The 18,650-nt window shown below is 37.6% G+C and overlaps 1 protein-coding gene across 2 annotated transcripts in view; it reads left to right on the top strand.

Annotated features, from left to right (window-relative positions):
* LOC123517706 (CCR4-NOT transcription complex subunit 3-like) overlaps positions 1–18,650 on the top strand; it is a 59,187-nt gene that overhangs the window by 23,549 nt on the left and 16,988 nt on the right. For both annotated transcript variants that reach the window (XM_045278065.1, XM_045278064.1), the window contains exons 6-9: positions 3,716–3,889; positions 7,667–7,856; positions 8,402–8,494; positions 16,862–17,229. In XM_045278065.1, coding sequence (XP_045134000.1) covers positions 3,716–3,889; positions 7,667–7,856; positions 8,402–8,494; positions 16,862–17,229 — 825 coding nt within the window. The remainder of the gene's footprint in view (positions 1–3,715; positions 3,890–7,666; positions 7,857–8,401; positions 8,495–16,861; positions 17,230–18,650) is intronic.

Genomic DNA, 18,650 nt, shown 5'->3' with positions numbered 1-18,650 from the left:
TGTGAGCAAAGGTTTGAGAAAAGAGTTCAGCTTTAGAGACAGAAGAGATGGCAGTGGTGCCATCAGGATGAAATAAAGGAGGGAAAGATGAAGAAGTGAAGTTATTTGAGATGTTTTTGGCTAGATGCCAGAAGTCACGAGGAGAGTTTGAGTTTGAAAGATTTTGACATTTCCTATTTATGAAAGAGTGTTTGGCAAGTTGAAGAACAGACTTGGCATTATTCCGGGCAGAGATATAAAGTGCAGGAGATGGAAGGCTCAAGTACCTTTTGTGGGCAACCTCTCTATCATGTATAGCACGAGAACAGGCTGAGTTAAACCAAGGTTTAGAAGGTTTAGGTTGAGAAAAAGAATGAGGAATGTACGCCTCCATGCCAGATACTAACACCTCTGTTATGTGTTCAGCACAAAGAGATGGGTCTCTGACACGGAAGCAATAATCATTCCAGGGAAAATCAGCATAATACCTCCTCAGGTCCCCCAACTGGCAGAGGCAAACGCCAGAGGCACCTTCGCTTTGGGGGATCCTGTGGAGGGATTGGAAAAATAGGACAAGATACAGAAATGAGATTGTGATCGGAGGAGCCCAACGGAGATGAAAGGGTGACAGCATAAGCAGAAGGGTTAGAGGTGAGGAAGAGATCAAGAATGTTGGGCGTGTCTCCAAGACGGTCAGGAATACGAGTAGGGTGTTGCACCAGTTGCTCTAGGTCATGGAGGATAGCAAAGTTGAAGGCTAGTTCACCAGGGTGGTCAGTGAAGGGAGAGGAAAGCCAAAGCTGGTGGTGAACATTGAAATCTCCAAGAATGGAAATCTCAGCGAAAGGGTAGAGGGACAGAATGTGCTCCACTTTAGAAGTTAAGTAGTCGAAGAAATTACTATAGTCAGAAGAGTTAGGGAGAGATAAACAGCACAGATGAATTTAGTTTGAGAGTGACTGTTAAGTCGTAGCCAGATGGTGGAAAATTCGAAGACTCAAGAGCGTGGGCACGAGAGCAAGTTAAGTCGTTGCGTACATAGACGCAACATCCAGCTTTGGAATGAAAATGAGAATAGAGAAAGTAGGAGGGAACAGAGAAGGGACTACTGTCAGTTGCCTCAGACAGCTGTGTTTCGGTGAGGAAAAGAAGATGAGGTTTAGTAGAGGAGAGGTGGTGTTCCACAGATTGAAAATTAGATCTAAGACTGCGAATGTTGCAGAAGTTAATGTAGAAAAAGTTGAGGGAGGTGTCAAGGCATTTGTGGTCTTCAACAGGAGAGGTGTCCGACCTGGGGACATTTTGGTCCCTCCCAGAGGGGACTCTGAGGCGTTTTTATTTTGGGTCCCATTTTTTTTTTTTTTTTTTTATTTGGAGTGAAGGGTGTATGTGTGGTAAGTGCATGTAGTTTTGTGTGAAGAAGGAGAGCTGTCTTTAGAGGGTAGGCTGTGACTACCCCCTTGAGTTGTGAGACACAAAGGGAAACATTCAACAAGATCACAACTAGCTTTAATGGAAGGTTCACAGCACCTCCTGAACTAGTGCTATTAGATCTCACTGGGAGTAAGTTATTGTTTCGGTAGTATTGGTGTGTGGCCAAATCCTCCCTATTTTGTCCTTGTGTATGCTCATGGTTTTGTGTCTTTTTGAACCTTCGTTTTTGTTGCTTTAACCATGTTTTAGATTTCTTGTCAAAACAAGTAACCATATCTTATTAATACAAACTTGTGAAAGAACCAAACATTACTGCTTGGACAAATGCATGACCAGGGAGATGACAGTGTATGGTGAGATGCATAACTGGAGGGATAAGCAGCTTAGTTCCTACTGGCCATATATAGCTTTTGATGCACTGCCTGATTGCACTTCTTGAAGATTTGATATGTTGTTATGTTGCTATTATGTTGTCATAGTTTCCATAATTACTGTAAAATGCAAATGGCCAGTTATTACCTATGGTATAGAATTTCCACATTTATATTTTTCCTCTATAGTAGGAAAGACTTGGCCTGGCCACACCACAGCTTGGTTAGAAGAATACTATCACTATTTCTTCCTTATAAAAGGTGACTTAAGAAAGCGCAACACAAGGAAGCTGGGAACCATCTCCTCTAACTATATTTCTATTTCAACTTTGAGACAGGGCATGATGTTATGTCTTCATATTTCTTTGAGGGCATGTTTCTCTTTAAAATGTGATCTTAGATGACATGAAATCAGGTAGACTTACTGAAAATGGTGCAATATACAAAGTGTTGAACAAAAGAGCAATCAGTAATACTAGTTAAATTTTTATATGAGAATTAACAGGATTTCATATGAATGGAGACCAAATATTGGTGTCTTTTCTGTAAGGGATATTAGCAAGCTAGATCTCAGTAACATTGTGTTAAGAGTGTCAGTATCTCACTCCTTTATGAAAATCCTCATAAGTTATTATTAATATTTTTTTTAAGGTTTTCTCATCCAAATCCCTGTTGTTTTTTCCCAAGATGAAGGTATTATGTGATCTTATTAAGAGGTGAGCAACTTAATTTTAGTAACCAAATTATCTTCAAGCAATACCAAGACAGCTTCTGACTCCCTCTATAGGAGGAGATGGAGCTGTCTTTCATTTCAATGCATTTGTTTTGTCAGCAATTGACATTAAGAATGGTACATCCCTGTTCATTGAAGGCAGCATTATAGTTGAGCTCCTTCATTAAACTACAACAAACTGCCAAGAGAAATGCATACAAACATCATTATGTAAGGATAATGTTGGCATTTTTCTGAAAATAAATTATAAAACATTTTTCAAAATTTTGTTGATCTTAGAAACAATACCATATCAGTTTAATAATAATTACATTAATCAGTAGAGGTTACACATTAATTATAAATGTTTTCCTTTTTTTATCTTTAATCTGTAGCTAGGTATAACAAGAATTTTTAGTTCCCAAATATCTTATATTCTCTTATAGTCTTCAGTTATTGAGAATGGAAGGGACTTCATCTCTCAGATATACTTTTTTCTCTCTCTCTCTCTCTCTCAGGTTTTTGTTAGGTATTTCTTCACCCATCTAGTTGTCAGTGAATGGGCATTACATTAGCTTATGTGTCATGAGTCACTGAAAAGTCTTGACTTGGTACTCAAACTAAGATGGGAATGTAAGTGCATGTGTAATTTTGTGTAGTTTCAGAGTGTATGATTATATGACAAGATTTGTGTATGCATAAAAGCTAGAAGATAAATTCTGAGCTTGATTTCATCCACATTGATCATAATTTGAACAATTGTGCTCTGGATCTTACATTATCCAGAAACTTGTCTGTGTAGAGGCTTCTCTTATCCCCATAATGATTAATTTCAATTAAATTTTTTGTGGCTATGTCAGATGAACCTATAATCCCATAAATATGTAGTGTTAATAGTTAAGTGTGCTATATTGCAGTGTAATACCCCTTACATGTCTCATCCTTAACTTAGATTGTGAGTGGTTATTGCATGTAATACTAAAGCATCCTTTGTATATTGTGCATAGATAGTGAAATTAACAACAAATTGAATTGAGATTCTTGCTACCAATGTTGTAAGAAATTTATATTGGAATAACATTTGTAAATAAGTAGTCTACATCATTTATTTGAAGTTTGGATCTGAATTAAGAATCTTAACATATAATTAGCATATTTCACACTAGGAGTGGTACATTAAAGATTTTAGCCAGTCTTGAGTATTGTCCCTTTTCTACAGCATGTATTGGGAGGTAGCCATGACAGTACAGATGGGTCAACACCATCTTCTGCATGTGGGTCTTCTCCAGCGCCGTCCCCAGCCACCAACCATCCCAATGACCATGATGCTCCAACCACCCCTCATGACAAGAAAAGGAGTAGTAAAAATGAAGAATCCAGATCCATAAATTCAGTAAGTTTGTTCTTAAGGATGTGTCACCGTATGGAACTGAATTATTATTTTCTGGTAGCATTTAATAGCCCTAACTCAGTTGCTTTGATCGCCAGAATGTTTGTCGTGTAGTGTTGGTGGTCTGTGGATCTCACTGAGTAGAGGGTGTGTGTATTGCTCATTAGTGATGAACACTTTATACCTACCTACGGCCTCTGGATTTCCCTAAAATGATGTATCAGATTGCCACATCGTTCTCCATTCAATAGTAAAGCACTTGGTACAAGTATAAAAACGTTTACAGGCAAATTTACTTTGGGAAGCTGTAATCTTATGAGAATCTTCACTACATAGGCAAGCTACATATATAACATTTTTGGATTCACACCAATAGTATCACTACCTCTCACCTCCAAAAGCATGACAGTAAACACGAGGTACTGGTGAAGAGGAAGGAGAAAGTATTGTGACCAAGATTACCAGGCTGGTGTGGTTTTTAATGGCAGCTGTGGGATATTTAAACTTTAACCCTTAAAATCTGGGGAGCTGACTTACTTTCCATCTGTTATAGCGGGGGAAAATAACACGTCGAAAATGCTTAAAGATTTTTTCCTTATAAAAGCATATTTCTCTTTGTTATTCTTAGTACAATGATGTAGTTTTCAACATGTTATGACTTCTGAGAGCAAAGTTATTGTATATAAAAAATTCTCCCCGAAGCTGTGTCAGAGCCCGGCGGTAAGAAATACCCTCCCAAGCTCCGATAACACAGCGTGCGTGCTCTCTCTCTCTCTCTCTCTCTCTCTCTCTCTCTCTCTCTCTCTCTCTCTCTCTCTCTCTCTCTCTCTCTCTCTCTCTCTCTCTCTCTCTCTCTCTCTCCTTCCTTTAGGGCATTTTAATTTGATGTAGAAGTAGGAACTTTTGCACTTCCGTTTTGAAAATGAAGACTTAGAAATATGAAATGATATGCAAAACAGGAAAAGAAAAGGAAGCCACATATTACAAGTACAGTAAGTCCTCCTTATATGGTACTTCGTTATCTGGTAAATTCACAGTTATAGTGTTTGATAATTACTACCCTTGATTCTATTCATAGTAAGAAAAATTCACAGATACGGTATCCGCCCATGTTTTGTTTACACCGTACCGTAGCACCACCATGCCACTACAACAATCAGTCTCTTCCCGTGTTTCCCACTGAACACAAGTGAAATCCTTATGGTGTGTTTTTTGTTGATATTATTATCACAATGCACAGTGACACCCATAATGGCCCCAAAACATTCTGCAGACACTGCTGGAGTTGAAAAGGCAAAGCAAAAGAGGAGTAGTCTGACATTGGAGGTAAAATTAGATATTTTGAAGAGGAAAGAGCAGGGAGAAGGTACGTCTGCCTTAAGTCGAAACTTGGGCCCAGCCGACAGTCTGGACTGTGTTAAAGAATCGTGAAGCTATAAAAAAAGCTGGGAAGAATGTAATGGATCTGCACATCAGAGCCTCGTCTGCCCACTCAGCGGAAGATGAGTAAGGGCTGAAATCCCTATTGTCCCTTAACCTCGGAAGGGACATCATCTGATAGAATACATGGCGAGTGAAAGGTAAATTAAAATATTTTCTGTTTATTTCTTTTGCGCAGTACTTTACATTATTTTATATGACTATTTTCATGTATTTTCATGTCCGTAGGGGTGACGATGTGCTGGAACACATCCCCTATTATTACATGTTATAATGGGTTCGCATATGTACCGTATAATGAGGACGTACTGTATTGTAGATTTCTATAATAATTGGACTCTGGCAACTCTTATTAGCAATGGGAGTCACATGACTCAGCCGACAAGCACAGTCCTGTAGAGGCAACCATGGGTGACACACACCAGCGCATTGCTTGAGGGGAGTACGTGAGGTTTATGAACGTCACTGTGAGGATTGGTCTCTATCTCCCAGTTCACTATCAGAATCATTACTGGAGTCTTCACTTTCTTCTGTCTCAATAAAAAAATCACTGCCTTCATTTTCATCACTATCCTCGATGTCACTACCGAGTAACATTGACATAACATCACTCAGAATACCATTTCCTCCCTCTGGGTCACAGGGGTTGCCAGATGTCGCCTCCAAATGGGAAAAGATGACCTATTGTGTGGGAACATGTCTTAAGGCTCGAGGAGGCGAGCTAGAAAAGATGCCAGATACCTCCACTTGCCCCAGGACCAATAATGAGGGGGAGAGATTCAAATGTTTAGCGCAGTAAAATCACGATTTCCTGAATGATACCCGCCTCTTCGCATGCGATGGGACAATCTTCCCAAAACAATCACCATATGTTTTTTTTTTTTTTTTTTTTTTTTTTTTATCCTTCATTCAGAAGGCTATATCTTTGTCAGTTTTTAAGCATATTGAGTAATCTTTGTTTTGTTGCGAAGAAGAAATTAGTCTATTTTTTCTCAAATATCAAATTAATATATTTTGTTTCAAACAGTTTCTAATTTTATTTTATATATATATATATATATATATATATATATATATATATATATATATATATATATATATATATATATATATATATATATATTTTTTTTTTTTTTTTTTTTTTTTTTTTTTTTATCTAAATCACTAGGTTGTCAGAGAACTTGTTAGTAAGAAATATTTACACTAAGATGGAGAGTGCTAAGGGAAAAATATTGTTCTAGAAATTGTACTACAATAGTTCTTCAAAAAACACAGAGAACAGAGCAATCAAAGATGTCTTGATAGAGTAGAGAAGTGAAAGTAGTGCATAAAATTTGCATGAATATTATATTTGTTTTACCTTTTTACCTTACTTTGAACAGTGCAAGATAGTCACATCCACTACCACTGGGTAGAAGGATGAAAATAGTGTTATATGCAATAAACCTAGTTTGGCCAAGTGTGGCGTGTGAACCCCCTTCTATGCATGGTTCTTCATTTGTTATATATTATTTTTAATTTTATTTTGTTATCACTAAGGGTAATGTAGATATTTCTACCATGGAAATTGTTATGTGATGAATGCTATTACTGGCAATAGGTAATTTGGATGATGGAAGGTTAGGGTACAGGAGAACATAGGGAAAAAAATTTTGCATGGGTCAAATGCTTCAGCAAGCAAGAAGGAAATGTTTGTATGGAGAGAGTTGGAGGCTTACCTACATTGGTTATCTCCTTGGGGAAATGTTCACAAAAGGAATGAAGTATCAGATTTTTTTTTTTTTTTTTTTTTTTTTTTTAATTATTTACTAAATAAAAGAAGATTTTATGTGGTGCATTCAGCTGTGTTTCAGTGTGATGGTTATTTGTCTTATCCTAGGTGCATTTTGCATGTGTTGAAGTTTGTTCATAGATTTTTCAAGATTCAAGTTAAGAAGTGTTGCAGCATACAAAAATATATAAGACTTCTATTGCAATTTGTCTTCCCTGTCCATATAATCATCTAACCTCATATAATGATGTAGCTTGTTGGTATTGACCACATGATTACTAAGCCTCTTCAACTCATTCACCTTGCTGTTTACCTATCTTTAATTAAACAGTAATCCTCTCAGTTCCAGAATCAAATTAGTCATCCTTTTCTGCATATGCATTATTGAAATATAAAGTGGCTATCCTATTACTATAAAATGTTAGTCACTTATAGCTTTAGACACTTTAGTTAGTAGCCTTTCAGCATGGATGTCCATTCATCTGTTTATTCAAATTTGTCTCAGGGACTGATGTAGTGGAGGTAAAGAATGGGAGAATATGTGACTAATTGTACCATCTTTTTGACAGGCAAGCCAACCAGTTAAACCTTTGGTAGTAAGACCAACCACCAACAACATCTCCAGTAACAGCACTATGAGTAACAGCAGTAATACCAACAGCAGCAGTTCTACTACTGCTGCCACCATTGTTGCCGTTAATTCCAACTCATCATCCAAGCCAACACCACCTCCATCCACCCCAACTAAACCTGTATCAGGTAGTTTTTGTTTTTCCATTCAGTTAATTAACTTAAATACTGAAGTCTTTTAGAGATATTATTTTTACATAGATAAATGGTAGTTGGTACAGCTATTGCACTATGCAGCCCCTTATTTATTTTCATAATATTCTTTCTTTTATCACTTAGCAAGTTATTGACAGAAGGATATATCTATCCCTCAGATTGCACTGATTTGAGGAAAGTGTCATATAGATACCGGGAGACAGACACAACTAGCTTAATTTTCTTCCCTTTTGATATTCTCCACTCCTTATTTGAGCTATAGATAAAAATAACTTTCTTGCCTTTATTGACTTGTATTTTCATGATCAATGACACATTCAGTTCTAGTAGTTATTAGTTGCTCCATTTTTACTCTAACAATCTTAGGAAACTTGCCTTTTGCATTCATCAATCCCAAAGATCCTCAGCTCTGTCGTTATATACAGTTCAGTTATAACATCCTTTTTCAATCAATGCTCTGACATCGTTTGCCTTCAAGTTGTTTGTGTATAGTTTTGAACATGATGTGCATTTTTCAGGTTCCACTTCTCAATCCACTCCAAACAACAGCAGCACAAGCTCAGGCATTTCCAACCATCTTGTCACCTCAACTTCACAACATAATAGTACAGGCAAGTTGATTTCTAAATAGAAAATGTTCAAAACTATTCATGTGAATAGTTTTGTATAGAAGATGTAAAGAGTATGAATTGAATATAAAGGATTATGCCTAAGTATGTACAAAGAAGTGGGCCAGAAAATTGACAAATTTTTTTGGTGAATTAGTAAATAATTTTGAAATAGGTAAATAGGTTCTAAGAGTGATATCATAGAAAATAAAAGTTTGATATATAGTATAAATAGTAAGATATGTAAATAGTGGAAGATAATTTGATCAAATATAGGAGATATAGAGTGAAAGGAAAGATCATGAATAAGATATAAGAGGATCAAGTAGAGAGCTGTTATGGATGCAGAAGTGTGAGACCTTTGTGGGAATTTTGCCATCATGTGGTTTAATCAAATGATCTAATTGGTGAAACTCTGGAACTCTGTGCATGCTATTGTATTTCCAACTTCCTATGACTTGACTACATTTGAGAAGGAGGTTTCAAGACATTTTTCTGTGTCTTGTTTAAGTATCTGACCCGCAAGGGGGCTGGTAACTTTTTTTTTTTTTTTTTTTTTTTTTTTCTTCTTCAGCTTTCCCCTCTTACATAATAAAAAAAAGTAAAGGCAATAGATCTATTGTCATTAAGCAGGAGAAATTTTTCCTTTGTTTTCATTGTGCTGAGATTTTAACTCCTGATAGAAAATTACTGCTGATAAAAAATTTGTTGAACAACTAATGTTCATAGTTTACTTTGGAGGTGCTAAAATCAATGCTTTTTTGACAATTAGTTAAGACTCATGTATTAACTTGGTTCCTATAAATAGAATTGATTAATGTGATTTACTTGTAAGCTTCATAGACTTTTTTTTTCATGTGTGTGGAAGGGCGGGGTGGTGGAAGAGAGATTGGATATTGAGGTGTAATCAGAATATACTCAGAGAAATCGCTTGAATCGAGTTCTTGTGGCAAATATACATATCTGAACCTCTTAACCAACTCGCACCCGCAGTCCTCACAATGTCAAAATTTATTTTGAGGGAACATCTCTCCGGACCCAACACAGACAGGTGATCACAGAAGCAAAACACAGTTTCTACGCTTTTCCCTTTATTAGTTAACCCGTAAGAGGTCAGCACTGATTTACCTCCGAATACTCATCCAGGTCACCAAAAATTCCACTTTCTTTTTTTATTCCATATAACTCAAAATGGGCATAGAAAAGTAAAAATAAGAGTTAAAGTTCAAAATTACCATTTTTTTATGTCCAGCTGGAGCTTTAAACTTACCTCGCTCAGTGATGCTGCCAGACGTACAACTTCAGTATGAGGCTTTTTTAATCGTTTTATCGATATTTTTCTCCTACAAGACATGTGTATAATGGTTACATATTCATAAATTAACCCATGTTTTATGAAATGAAAAATACAATAAAATATTTGTAAATACTGTAAATATAATGTAAAAAATAATTTGCTTAGTTTACCACAAAATATTGTTTATTATTTTTTCTTTCAGTATCTAAGCTTTTTAGTATTGCAGCAGGGTGTGATATTCTTCAAAACAAGGCTCAATGCATAGAGCTACGTCACATTCGTGACAGTAATACCAAATGTCGCGCCTTTTTTTTGGTGGGGGTCATGCTAAGGCGGCAGGGAGGGGTGGGAGAGGGGGATGACTAACCCATGTCAAAATGGCGGGAAACTGTGCTGATATATGCTAAACACTTCAAAGAACATAAATATTGAAGTTGGAGGGAATTTCAAACGCATGGAAACCGAGAAAGGGGCGAACGTATTTGTACGTGATTGACCACAGATAGTAAGCAAAGACTCCACGTACATGTACATGGTTGACCTCTTACAGGTTAAATTACAGTAATACCTTACACGCCATGTGGTCACATACACACACACAGGCGCACACTAATTATTCCTAGGGTAACTAAGGGAAAAGACTTACCACCACTCTGTGGTACAATACTCTGCCATGCGTGAGCTCGTGAACACGAACACTAAACACTACCTTGTACAAAGGCAGCGACCACCCACGTGGACCCCAGGGCCTCCAGGATCACTCCGCCATGTGGAGACAAAGGCACAATGCACAACACAACTGTTTCTAGAAAGTTCCTCATCTCAGCTCTTAACCCTTTCAGGGCACAAATAGGTTTTTGGGCCATGTCTGTAAGACACAAATTTGGCCGAAAAATCGAGGTTTGCAAAATTGAAAAGAATCAATATTCTCATGCATGATAGTGTGTTATGCATCTACTATAAAAAATTTAGGTCTTTACTCACCCTGGAATGATAGGAAGTTGGCTTTCTGGTGGTATGTTGTGCGCTGTTGAGTATTGCTATCATAGCGGGTGGTTATTTTCTGCCGCAACTTGTGCAGGTGTTTTCACAAAATTACACAGAATTTTCCACCTGATTTGAACTGCAGTTGCTCAAAACCGCTCCAGAATGTGCTAGGGTAATTATTTTTCACACCTGTGCATACATCATGCCCACACAAATAATATAAAGTACGTTTTCAGAGTGTTTTCTTGATGTACATACTATCATGAGCGAGATACACATGCCCATATATGGTAATATACGAAATACGCAATATACTACCAATAAACGAATAATATCTGGCTTATCTGCTCTCTAACAACAAGATTTGATCATTACTCTTGTTATTTCTGTAAATAAATGCACAAATAACCACTAGAGATGTCGTAAAATAATAATAATTGTGAAAAAAGGGGCATCTGATACTCTACTGCCATTGTAACTATATTTTTCTTACCACGCAACTGATGGCACATCCCATGAGTTGAGAGAGGATGGGAGAATGTCATCTGGCAACTAGCAGCAGCAAGGAGGCGCGCTGTTTAATTCTGTGACTCGTCAAATATGGGACCACTATTGTAGACAGGACCATGATCGTGGTCTGGAGCACTGAAATCTCTGTCTTTGCACCACAGCCTGAAACAAATGATATAGCTCGTGGCTCCCAGCCACTTCCTTAACACACACAAAGCCTGAAACAGAGGATACATGTGGCTCGGCACGGCCTCCAGCACATCCGAGCACAAAGTTAAAATAATCCTTCTTTTATTTGGGAGATCAGTATTTCTTCCACTTCTGCACGTCGCTCGGCCAATTGTATCTATCTTAAGAGGCTGTTTCCCTCTGATAAGATGATAGAATCGTAGCTGCGTGCAATATACGGAGGTGGGCAGCACACCCACCTCTCACCGCGTCACCCACTAGACTGACCTGCGCAAGACCCACTGCAGACTAGGGCTGTCAGCGAGGTCACGTGCCCTAGCTTGACCCCATTTGGTAATTTAACAATAGCTTTTCCTCTAATTCTTCTTATTTCTCTTTCTCACCTTTCTAACTCTACATAGACATGTCTACACACAGAAAGCGCCTACAGATATGCGCAATTTGATGATGTGCACATGAAAGGAGCAATAATCGTAGGGGAAATTTGAATATCGCACTGAGGTTGAGATTGGCAACCCTTGTGTTGCTCTCTGGTTTCCTCACCAGACTCAGAGTTGCTAATTTCCAATCCGCTGTTTCTCATTATTACAGCTCTATAATGACTCTAGCCATTTTCTCAGCAGTCACATATTGTAGACAATATGTAATTACATATCTTTGTACTGTCAGCTGGAAGAATAACTCTTCCTGCTTCCAGAACTAGCTTCTCCAAGTGATTTGTATTCTTCCGCGAAATACATGTGAACATAGCCTTGCGCGAGGTGTCGTCTGCTGGCCCTTTTCTGAGAATTTATTCGCTGGCATGGGGTTACCATGACAATGTGTTTGTGTTAGTGTATTTACCTAGTTGTAGTTTTACAGGGCCTAGGCTTTATGCTCGTGTGGCCCTGTCTCCATATCTACACTTATCCAACTTCTCTTTAAAACTATGTACACTCGTTGCTGACACCACTTCTTCACTCAAACTGTTCCAAGTCTCAACACATCTTTGCGGGAAACTATATATTTTTACATCTCTCAGACATCTTCTCTTCCTCAATTTTTTACTATGCGATCTTGTGCTTCAAATGTTTTATTCTTCTGTCAGCATCAGTTTCTCATTATCCACTTGATCCATTCCATTCATCAATTTATAAACTTGTATGAGATCCCCTCCTCCTTCTCTGTTCCAGTGTTGGTAGATCCATAGCCTTTAGTCTCTTCTCATATGTCATCCCTTCAAGTTCTGGAACCATTCTTGTAGCCATTTTTTGTAGTCTCTCCAATTTCCTTATCTGTTTCTTTTTATGGGGTGTCCACACAACTCCAGGATATTCCAGTCTGGGTCTTATTATAGTACTTATCAATTTCTTCATCATTTCTTTGTCCATGTAGTGAAATGCTATTCCAATATTCCTTAGCAAATTATGTGTCTCTCTGAAAATTCTATCAATATGGCTTACCGGTTGATTGTTTTCTTCCATCACTCTCAAGTCCTTTTCCTTTTTTACTTTCTTCAGTTCTACTCCATCTCCCATCTTATAGATTCCCACTAGTTGTCTTTCACTCTTTCCCATTTCCATGACATGGCTTTTGTCCACATTGAATTCCATCTCCCACTTCTTACTCCATTTCCAGATCTTATTTTGGTCTTCCTGCAGTATTTCACAATCCTCTTTTTACTTTATAAGTCTGCACAGTGTCGCATCGTCCGCAAACAGATTTATGTAGCTGTTCACTCCCTCTGGCATGTCATTTATTTATATGAGAAAAAGTATTGGCGCCAGTACTGACCCCTGTGGCACTCTGCTTTCTACTGGCACTCCGCTTTCTACTGCTCTCCAGTTGGACTTCATATCTTTAACTACCATTCTTATTTCTCTCCCCCTGAAATAATTTTCCATCCATCTCAATGTGCTTCCCTTTATGCCACCTCTCTCCTCTAACTTCCACAGTAATCTTGCATGTGCACTTTATCATACGCCTTTTTTAAATCCAAATAAATACAGTCATTCCATCCCTCTATCTCTTGTACTCCTTCAACTATTCTATAGTAGAAAATCAGTAAATTTGTTGCTCACAACCGACCTTTTCTAAAACCAAATTGGCTATTTGATAACAATTTGTTGTCTTCAAGGAACTCGATCCATCGTTTCTTTATCACTCTTTCACACATCTTTCATATTACACTAGTTAGTGATACTGGTCTGTAATTTAAAGGTTCTTCCTTCCTACCGCTCTTATATATGGGAACCACCTCAGCTCTTTTCCATTCTACTGGTACTGTTCCATTTTCTATTGAGCATTTTATGATGATGTGTATAGGACTTGCTAGTTCTTCCCTACATTCTTTCAGTATTCTGCCTGAGACTTCATCTGGTCCCATTGCCTTCTCTTCATCCAGTTCCTTCATCATCTCTTTTATTTCAAGCTTGGTTACTTTAATCTCTTTCATATAGATGGTCTCTCTATTACCCTGTGGCCTTTCAAATTTGGATTCCTTAGTAAAGACCTCCTGAAATTTACTATTTAACAGTTCTGCCATACTTTTTGGGTCTTCCACCATCCCGTATTCCCCTTTTAACCTTTCTAATGTCTCTTTTTGCCTTGTTTTTCCATTTATGAATCTGTAGAACAATTTCACTTGTTCCTTACATTTTCCGACAATGTCCTTTTGCATAGTTTCTTTCCTCTTCCTTCATCACCTAACATATTCATTTTTCGCTATCTTGAAGTTTTCCTTATTTCCTGGATTTCTATTTCTCTTCTGCCTTTTCCATGCTCCATCTCTTTTCTCCTTTGCCCTAGCACACCGTGCATTAAACCAATCTTTCTTTCCTTCTTTAGGTCTATATTTCGGGACATATTCCCTGACTCCTGATTTATATATTTCCAAAAATATGTTATATTTCTCGTGCACCCTTTCTGAATTCTCCATCTCCCAGTTAACGTTTCTAAAATAGTTCTTGAGGCTCTCTATATCAGCCTTTCTGTAATTTAATCGGTCTCCTTTGTATGATTCGTCTCTATCTTCCTTCCTCTATATCCATTTCTAATATTACATGGTCACTCTTTCCCAGTGGGCACTTATATCTTATATCATCGCTCAGTTGTATTCCCTTGTTAAAACTAGATCCAATCTCGCTGGCTCGTCGTTTCCTCTAAATCTTATGTTTTCCTTTACTCTGTGGTCCATCATATTATCTATCATTAGTTTTAGAATTCTTTCTCCCCAGGCTTCTTCTCCCATACCACTTTCATAATTTTCCCAGTCCACCTCCTTACAGTTGAAATCTCCTACTAGTATCACCTTACTCTTTTCTTTTATGACTCTTGTCAGGCTCCTTATTGTGTCATCTATCACGTCTTTATATTCTTGATTGGTCCATGAATTTGTTTTTGGTGGCACATATGCTCCAATGATTATTAACTTTTTTATTAATATGCATCTTAACATACAGTACTTTGCTTTTCCTTCCCCACACTCCACTTGGTTTACCATCATCTCTTTCCTTATCATTATCATGACTCCTCCTTTACCCACTCTGTCTCTCCTCCATACATTATACCTATTATCTATGTCTATTTTTATTGCCTCACTTAATTTTGTTTCAGCCAGGCACACAGTATCTGGATCTTCTTTCTTTATATAGTCTTGTAATTCTAATTTACTTGATAAAACCCCATCTATGTTCGTATACATCATTTTTAATCTCTTGCTCTTATCACCTTTAGTTAAACTTGCTCCACTTTTTTCTCTTCCTTCTCTTTTATATACCATTTCCTTATCCTGTCTCCTAGAATTCTCCAAAAAAATGCCTTCTTCTCCTCCTCTGACCTTTCATTATTTTTTTCCCTTGCTTCTGCCACCAATTCGTTGTGTCTCTTCCTTTCTTCCTCATTTCAATTTTTCTTTATATATATATATATATATATATATATATATATATATATATATATATATATATATATATATATATATATTCTTGCAACCTTCTCTTTCTCTAAGTTTTGTTGTTCTATATAATATTTCTTCTGTGGCTGCTTGTGAGTTTAGTTGTAACTTAATTGGTCTCACTGTTCCTTCGTGATATGGTCCCATTCTGTGGATTTCTTCTACCTCCTCCTCCTCTAAGTTCTGTCTATCGTCATCATTTAGATTCTTTAATAGGCCTTTGACTGATTTCACTTCCTCTATTTCCCTTTTTGGTCTATATTTTACATTTTTTTCTTTCAGTCCAAATATGATTACACTTTTTCTTTTCTGCAATTTCCCTTACTAGATTTTCTTTTTCCTTAAGGACTCCTACCATTTTTTTTTGCCATATTCTTGTCTCTTTCTTTTAGTTGTTCCTGTATCACTTGAAAATTATCCTTGTCTTTCTGATCTTGGACTCTCCATGCATGCACTTCTTTCTTAATCACATTCTCTACTCTCTCCTCTTCCTTGTTTACCAGATCTTTCAGATTCTCCTTTTCTTTCTTGACTTTACCGAGTCCTTCCTCCAACTGTTTCATATACATGGCCAATTTCTTTTTAAGTTCCTCATTTTCTTCTATTAGTCTTGCTTCATTTTCTTCCACTCTTCTTATCCTTTCTTTCAGGTTCTTCTGAAACTCTCTATCCTCTTCTTCGGTCTCTTTTATTCCCTTACTCTCCTTTATCCACTTATCCAATTTCCTTTCTAGCATTAACATTCTCTTATGGAGGGCAGTGGCTGCTGTACCAAATCTTCCAAATGCCCCCTCTCCCTCCTCAACATATTCATGCTCTTACATTTCTCCCCTGGCCTCATACCTGCTTCTTGGTTTAAAATCCTCAGTGGCACTCCTTTCCTTACTCATCCTGCCCTACAAAGTTTTTTCCTGGAAACGAGCGCCATTCCACCCGCCCAAGCCCTTTTAAACCCAACAACAAGTAGTGGGATGATGGGATCAGTGTCAGCAGCAGCAGCGCAGAGCACTAACATACCGTCCGTCCTTAACCCCTTCAGTACCAGGACGTGTTTTCAAATTTCTTCTGGGGACTATTGGCTGATTTGATACACCTTCACAAATTTATTTTGGGATTAAAATAGTGAAGACTGTGGCCATTTCTCCTCTGACCTCCAGACACCCTTCCTAATGTCATCAAAATGGTCTAATCGTACACAAATCTCAAGGTGAAAATATGTCCCAGTACTGAAGGGGTTAACAGTGTCGTGTGTGTGTACATGTCTGTGCATGTCTGTATGTATGTTTGAACTGAAGAGAAATTCCTATATATTTTACTGTGTATGGCACCAGTCTAGACTGTTTGGTTAACTCCAACATTGCCAGCCACCAATGTCTTTGTCCATCAGTTTTCTAATATTTCATGTTTTATAAGTCTTATGGCACAAAATAGTGAATGTTCTTTATTTTTGCAGGAAGACATTCACCTGAATCAAGTGGCGTGATGAACAGTGGTATTGTTAATAATACTGTTGGAACTAGCAACAGCAACAGCAGCAGCAGCAGTAGCAGCAGTAGCAGCAGCAGCAGCAGCAGCAGCAGTTGCAGTAATAGCAGCAACAACAGCAGTGGCAACTCAGTATCCAGTAGTACCGGTAGTGGAAATAGTAGCAGCAGTAACAGCAGCAGCAGTAATGGGCCCAGCAGTGGGGTGAGCAGTAGTGTCAGTGTCACGTCCCCTCAGGGCAGCCTGTCAGGAAGTGCGACTACCACACCTGCACTACCTTCTGGGGCACCTACTCCATCCACACCAGCGTCACATCCCGGCCACACACCAACTATGGTAAAGTTACTCTAGAATTACAGTATATGTAGACAATTTAGTATTTTTAATTTGTAAATAGCAGGGTATATGAAGAGGATGGGGAGCAGAAAACTAGTAAAAAGAGTAATGAGATCAGATATGCATGGTGGAATATTTAAGAGGAAGGCCTTACTTGGAATGGATGAACCATTTGTAGAAAACACTGAATAAAAGAAAAATGACTATGCAACAAACAAGGATGATTGTGTGTAATTGAGTTGAATGGAGAGCAACAATGGTAAATGCATGAGAATTATGTGGTGTTGTCGACCCTTGAGAGGGGGATGTGGGCACATCTGGTAGTGGCCATTGGTGTATGGATGTTTGGCTTGACCATTTTTTCTGTGTTAAGATGATGTCCTTTTTCAGGGATTTCTTGGCCTATGGCACTGCCAGACTTTGCACTGGACAAATCTAAAAATTTTGGTGATAACTTTGCTCCCCATACACCATTCTCTCTCTCTCTCTCTCTCTCTCTCTCTCTCTCTCTCTCTCTCTCTCTCTCTCTCTCTCTCTCTCTCTCTCTCTCTCTCTCTCTCTCTCTCTCTCTCTCTCTCTCTCTCTCTCTCTCTCTCTCTTGTGTACCATGTTAGAAGACATAATCGATGAACTAACAGTCACATCAACAGTGTGACCTTACTGAGTCACTCAGAGACATGATGACACTGGCAGGAAATGCTGCCAAATATTGCAGTGTTTGGGGGAGGATTTACTAAAAAAATAAACATACTACATTAACTTAGTTTTTTAGAGGGTTACAGTGTAAATGTACTGCAATTACATTTAATTTTGAAGTAGAGAACACCTGACATTAGGTATGTGTTGGTACAAGTTAGGTAGAGCCAGAAACAGGGAAACCCCTGGAAAGCATAATACCCAAATGCTCAGGATAAAATAGTCAAATCATAGTTAGGATGCAGGACACTATAGGAAGTATCCTGCATCTGCTGTGGCCTAATGATTGAAGTACATTGGGATTAATCTCATTATGTGCTATGCTTAAGCTCCTAGTGCCCACTTGGGTTTTAACTAGGAGGTTATTCCTTTTGTTTCCGGAGGCTGATGGGGCTAAGGATGTTCATGATGTGTGTACAAGTATATCATGCTTTCTCTGTCACCCTATGTGGAATTGTTGGTTTGATGTTTAGATAAATAGATTGTTTATGATGAATATTATTAATGGTAATTATATTAATAATACAAATGTTATTGTTAATAATAATTTTATTATTATTATTATTATTACTATTTTTATTATTTTTATTATTACAACTCTTAGATTAACAAAATATAGTGAAATGTGGCCTTTTTTTTATTGTTATTATTATTATTATTATAATTATTATTATTATTATTATTATTATTATTATTATTATTATTATTATTATTATTATTCATGC

This window comes from Portunus trituberculatus, chromosome 42, assembly GCF_017591435.1.
Source record: "Portunus trituberculatus isolate SZX2019 chromosome 42, ASM1759143v1, whole genome shotgun sequence".
In the NCBI taxonomy this organism is placed as follows: domain Eukaryota; kingdom Metazoa; phylum Arthropoda; class Malacostraca; order Decapoda; family Portunidae; genus Portunus; species Portunus trituberculatus.
The sequence above is the reverse complement of the archived record's forward strand: the minus strand, read 5'-3'. Positions and strand labels throughout refer to the sequence as shown.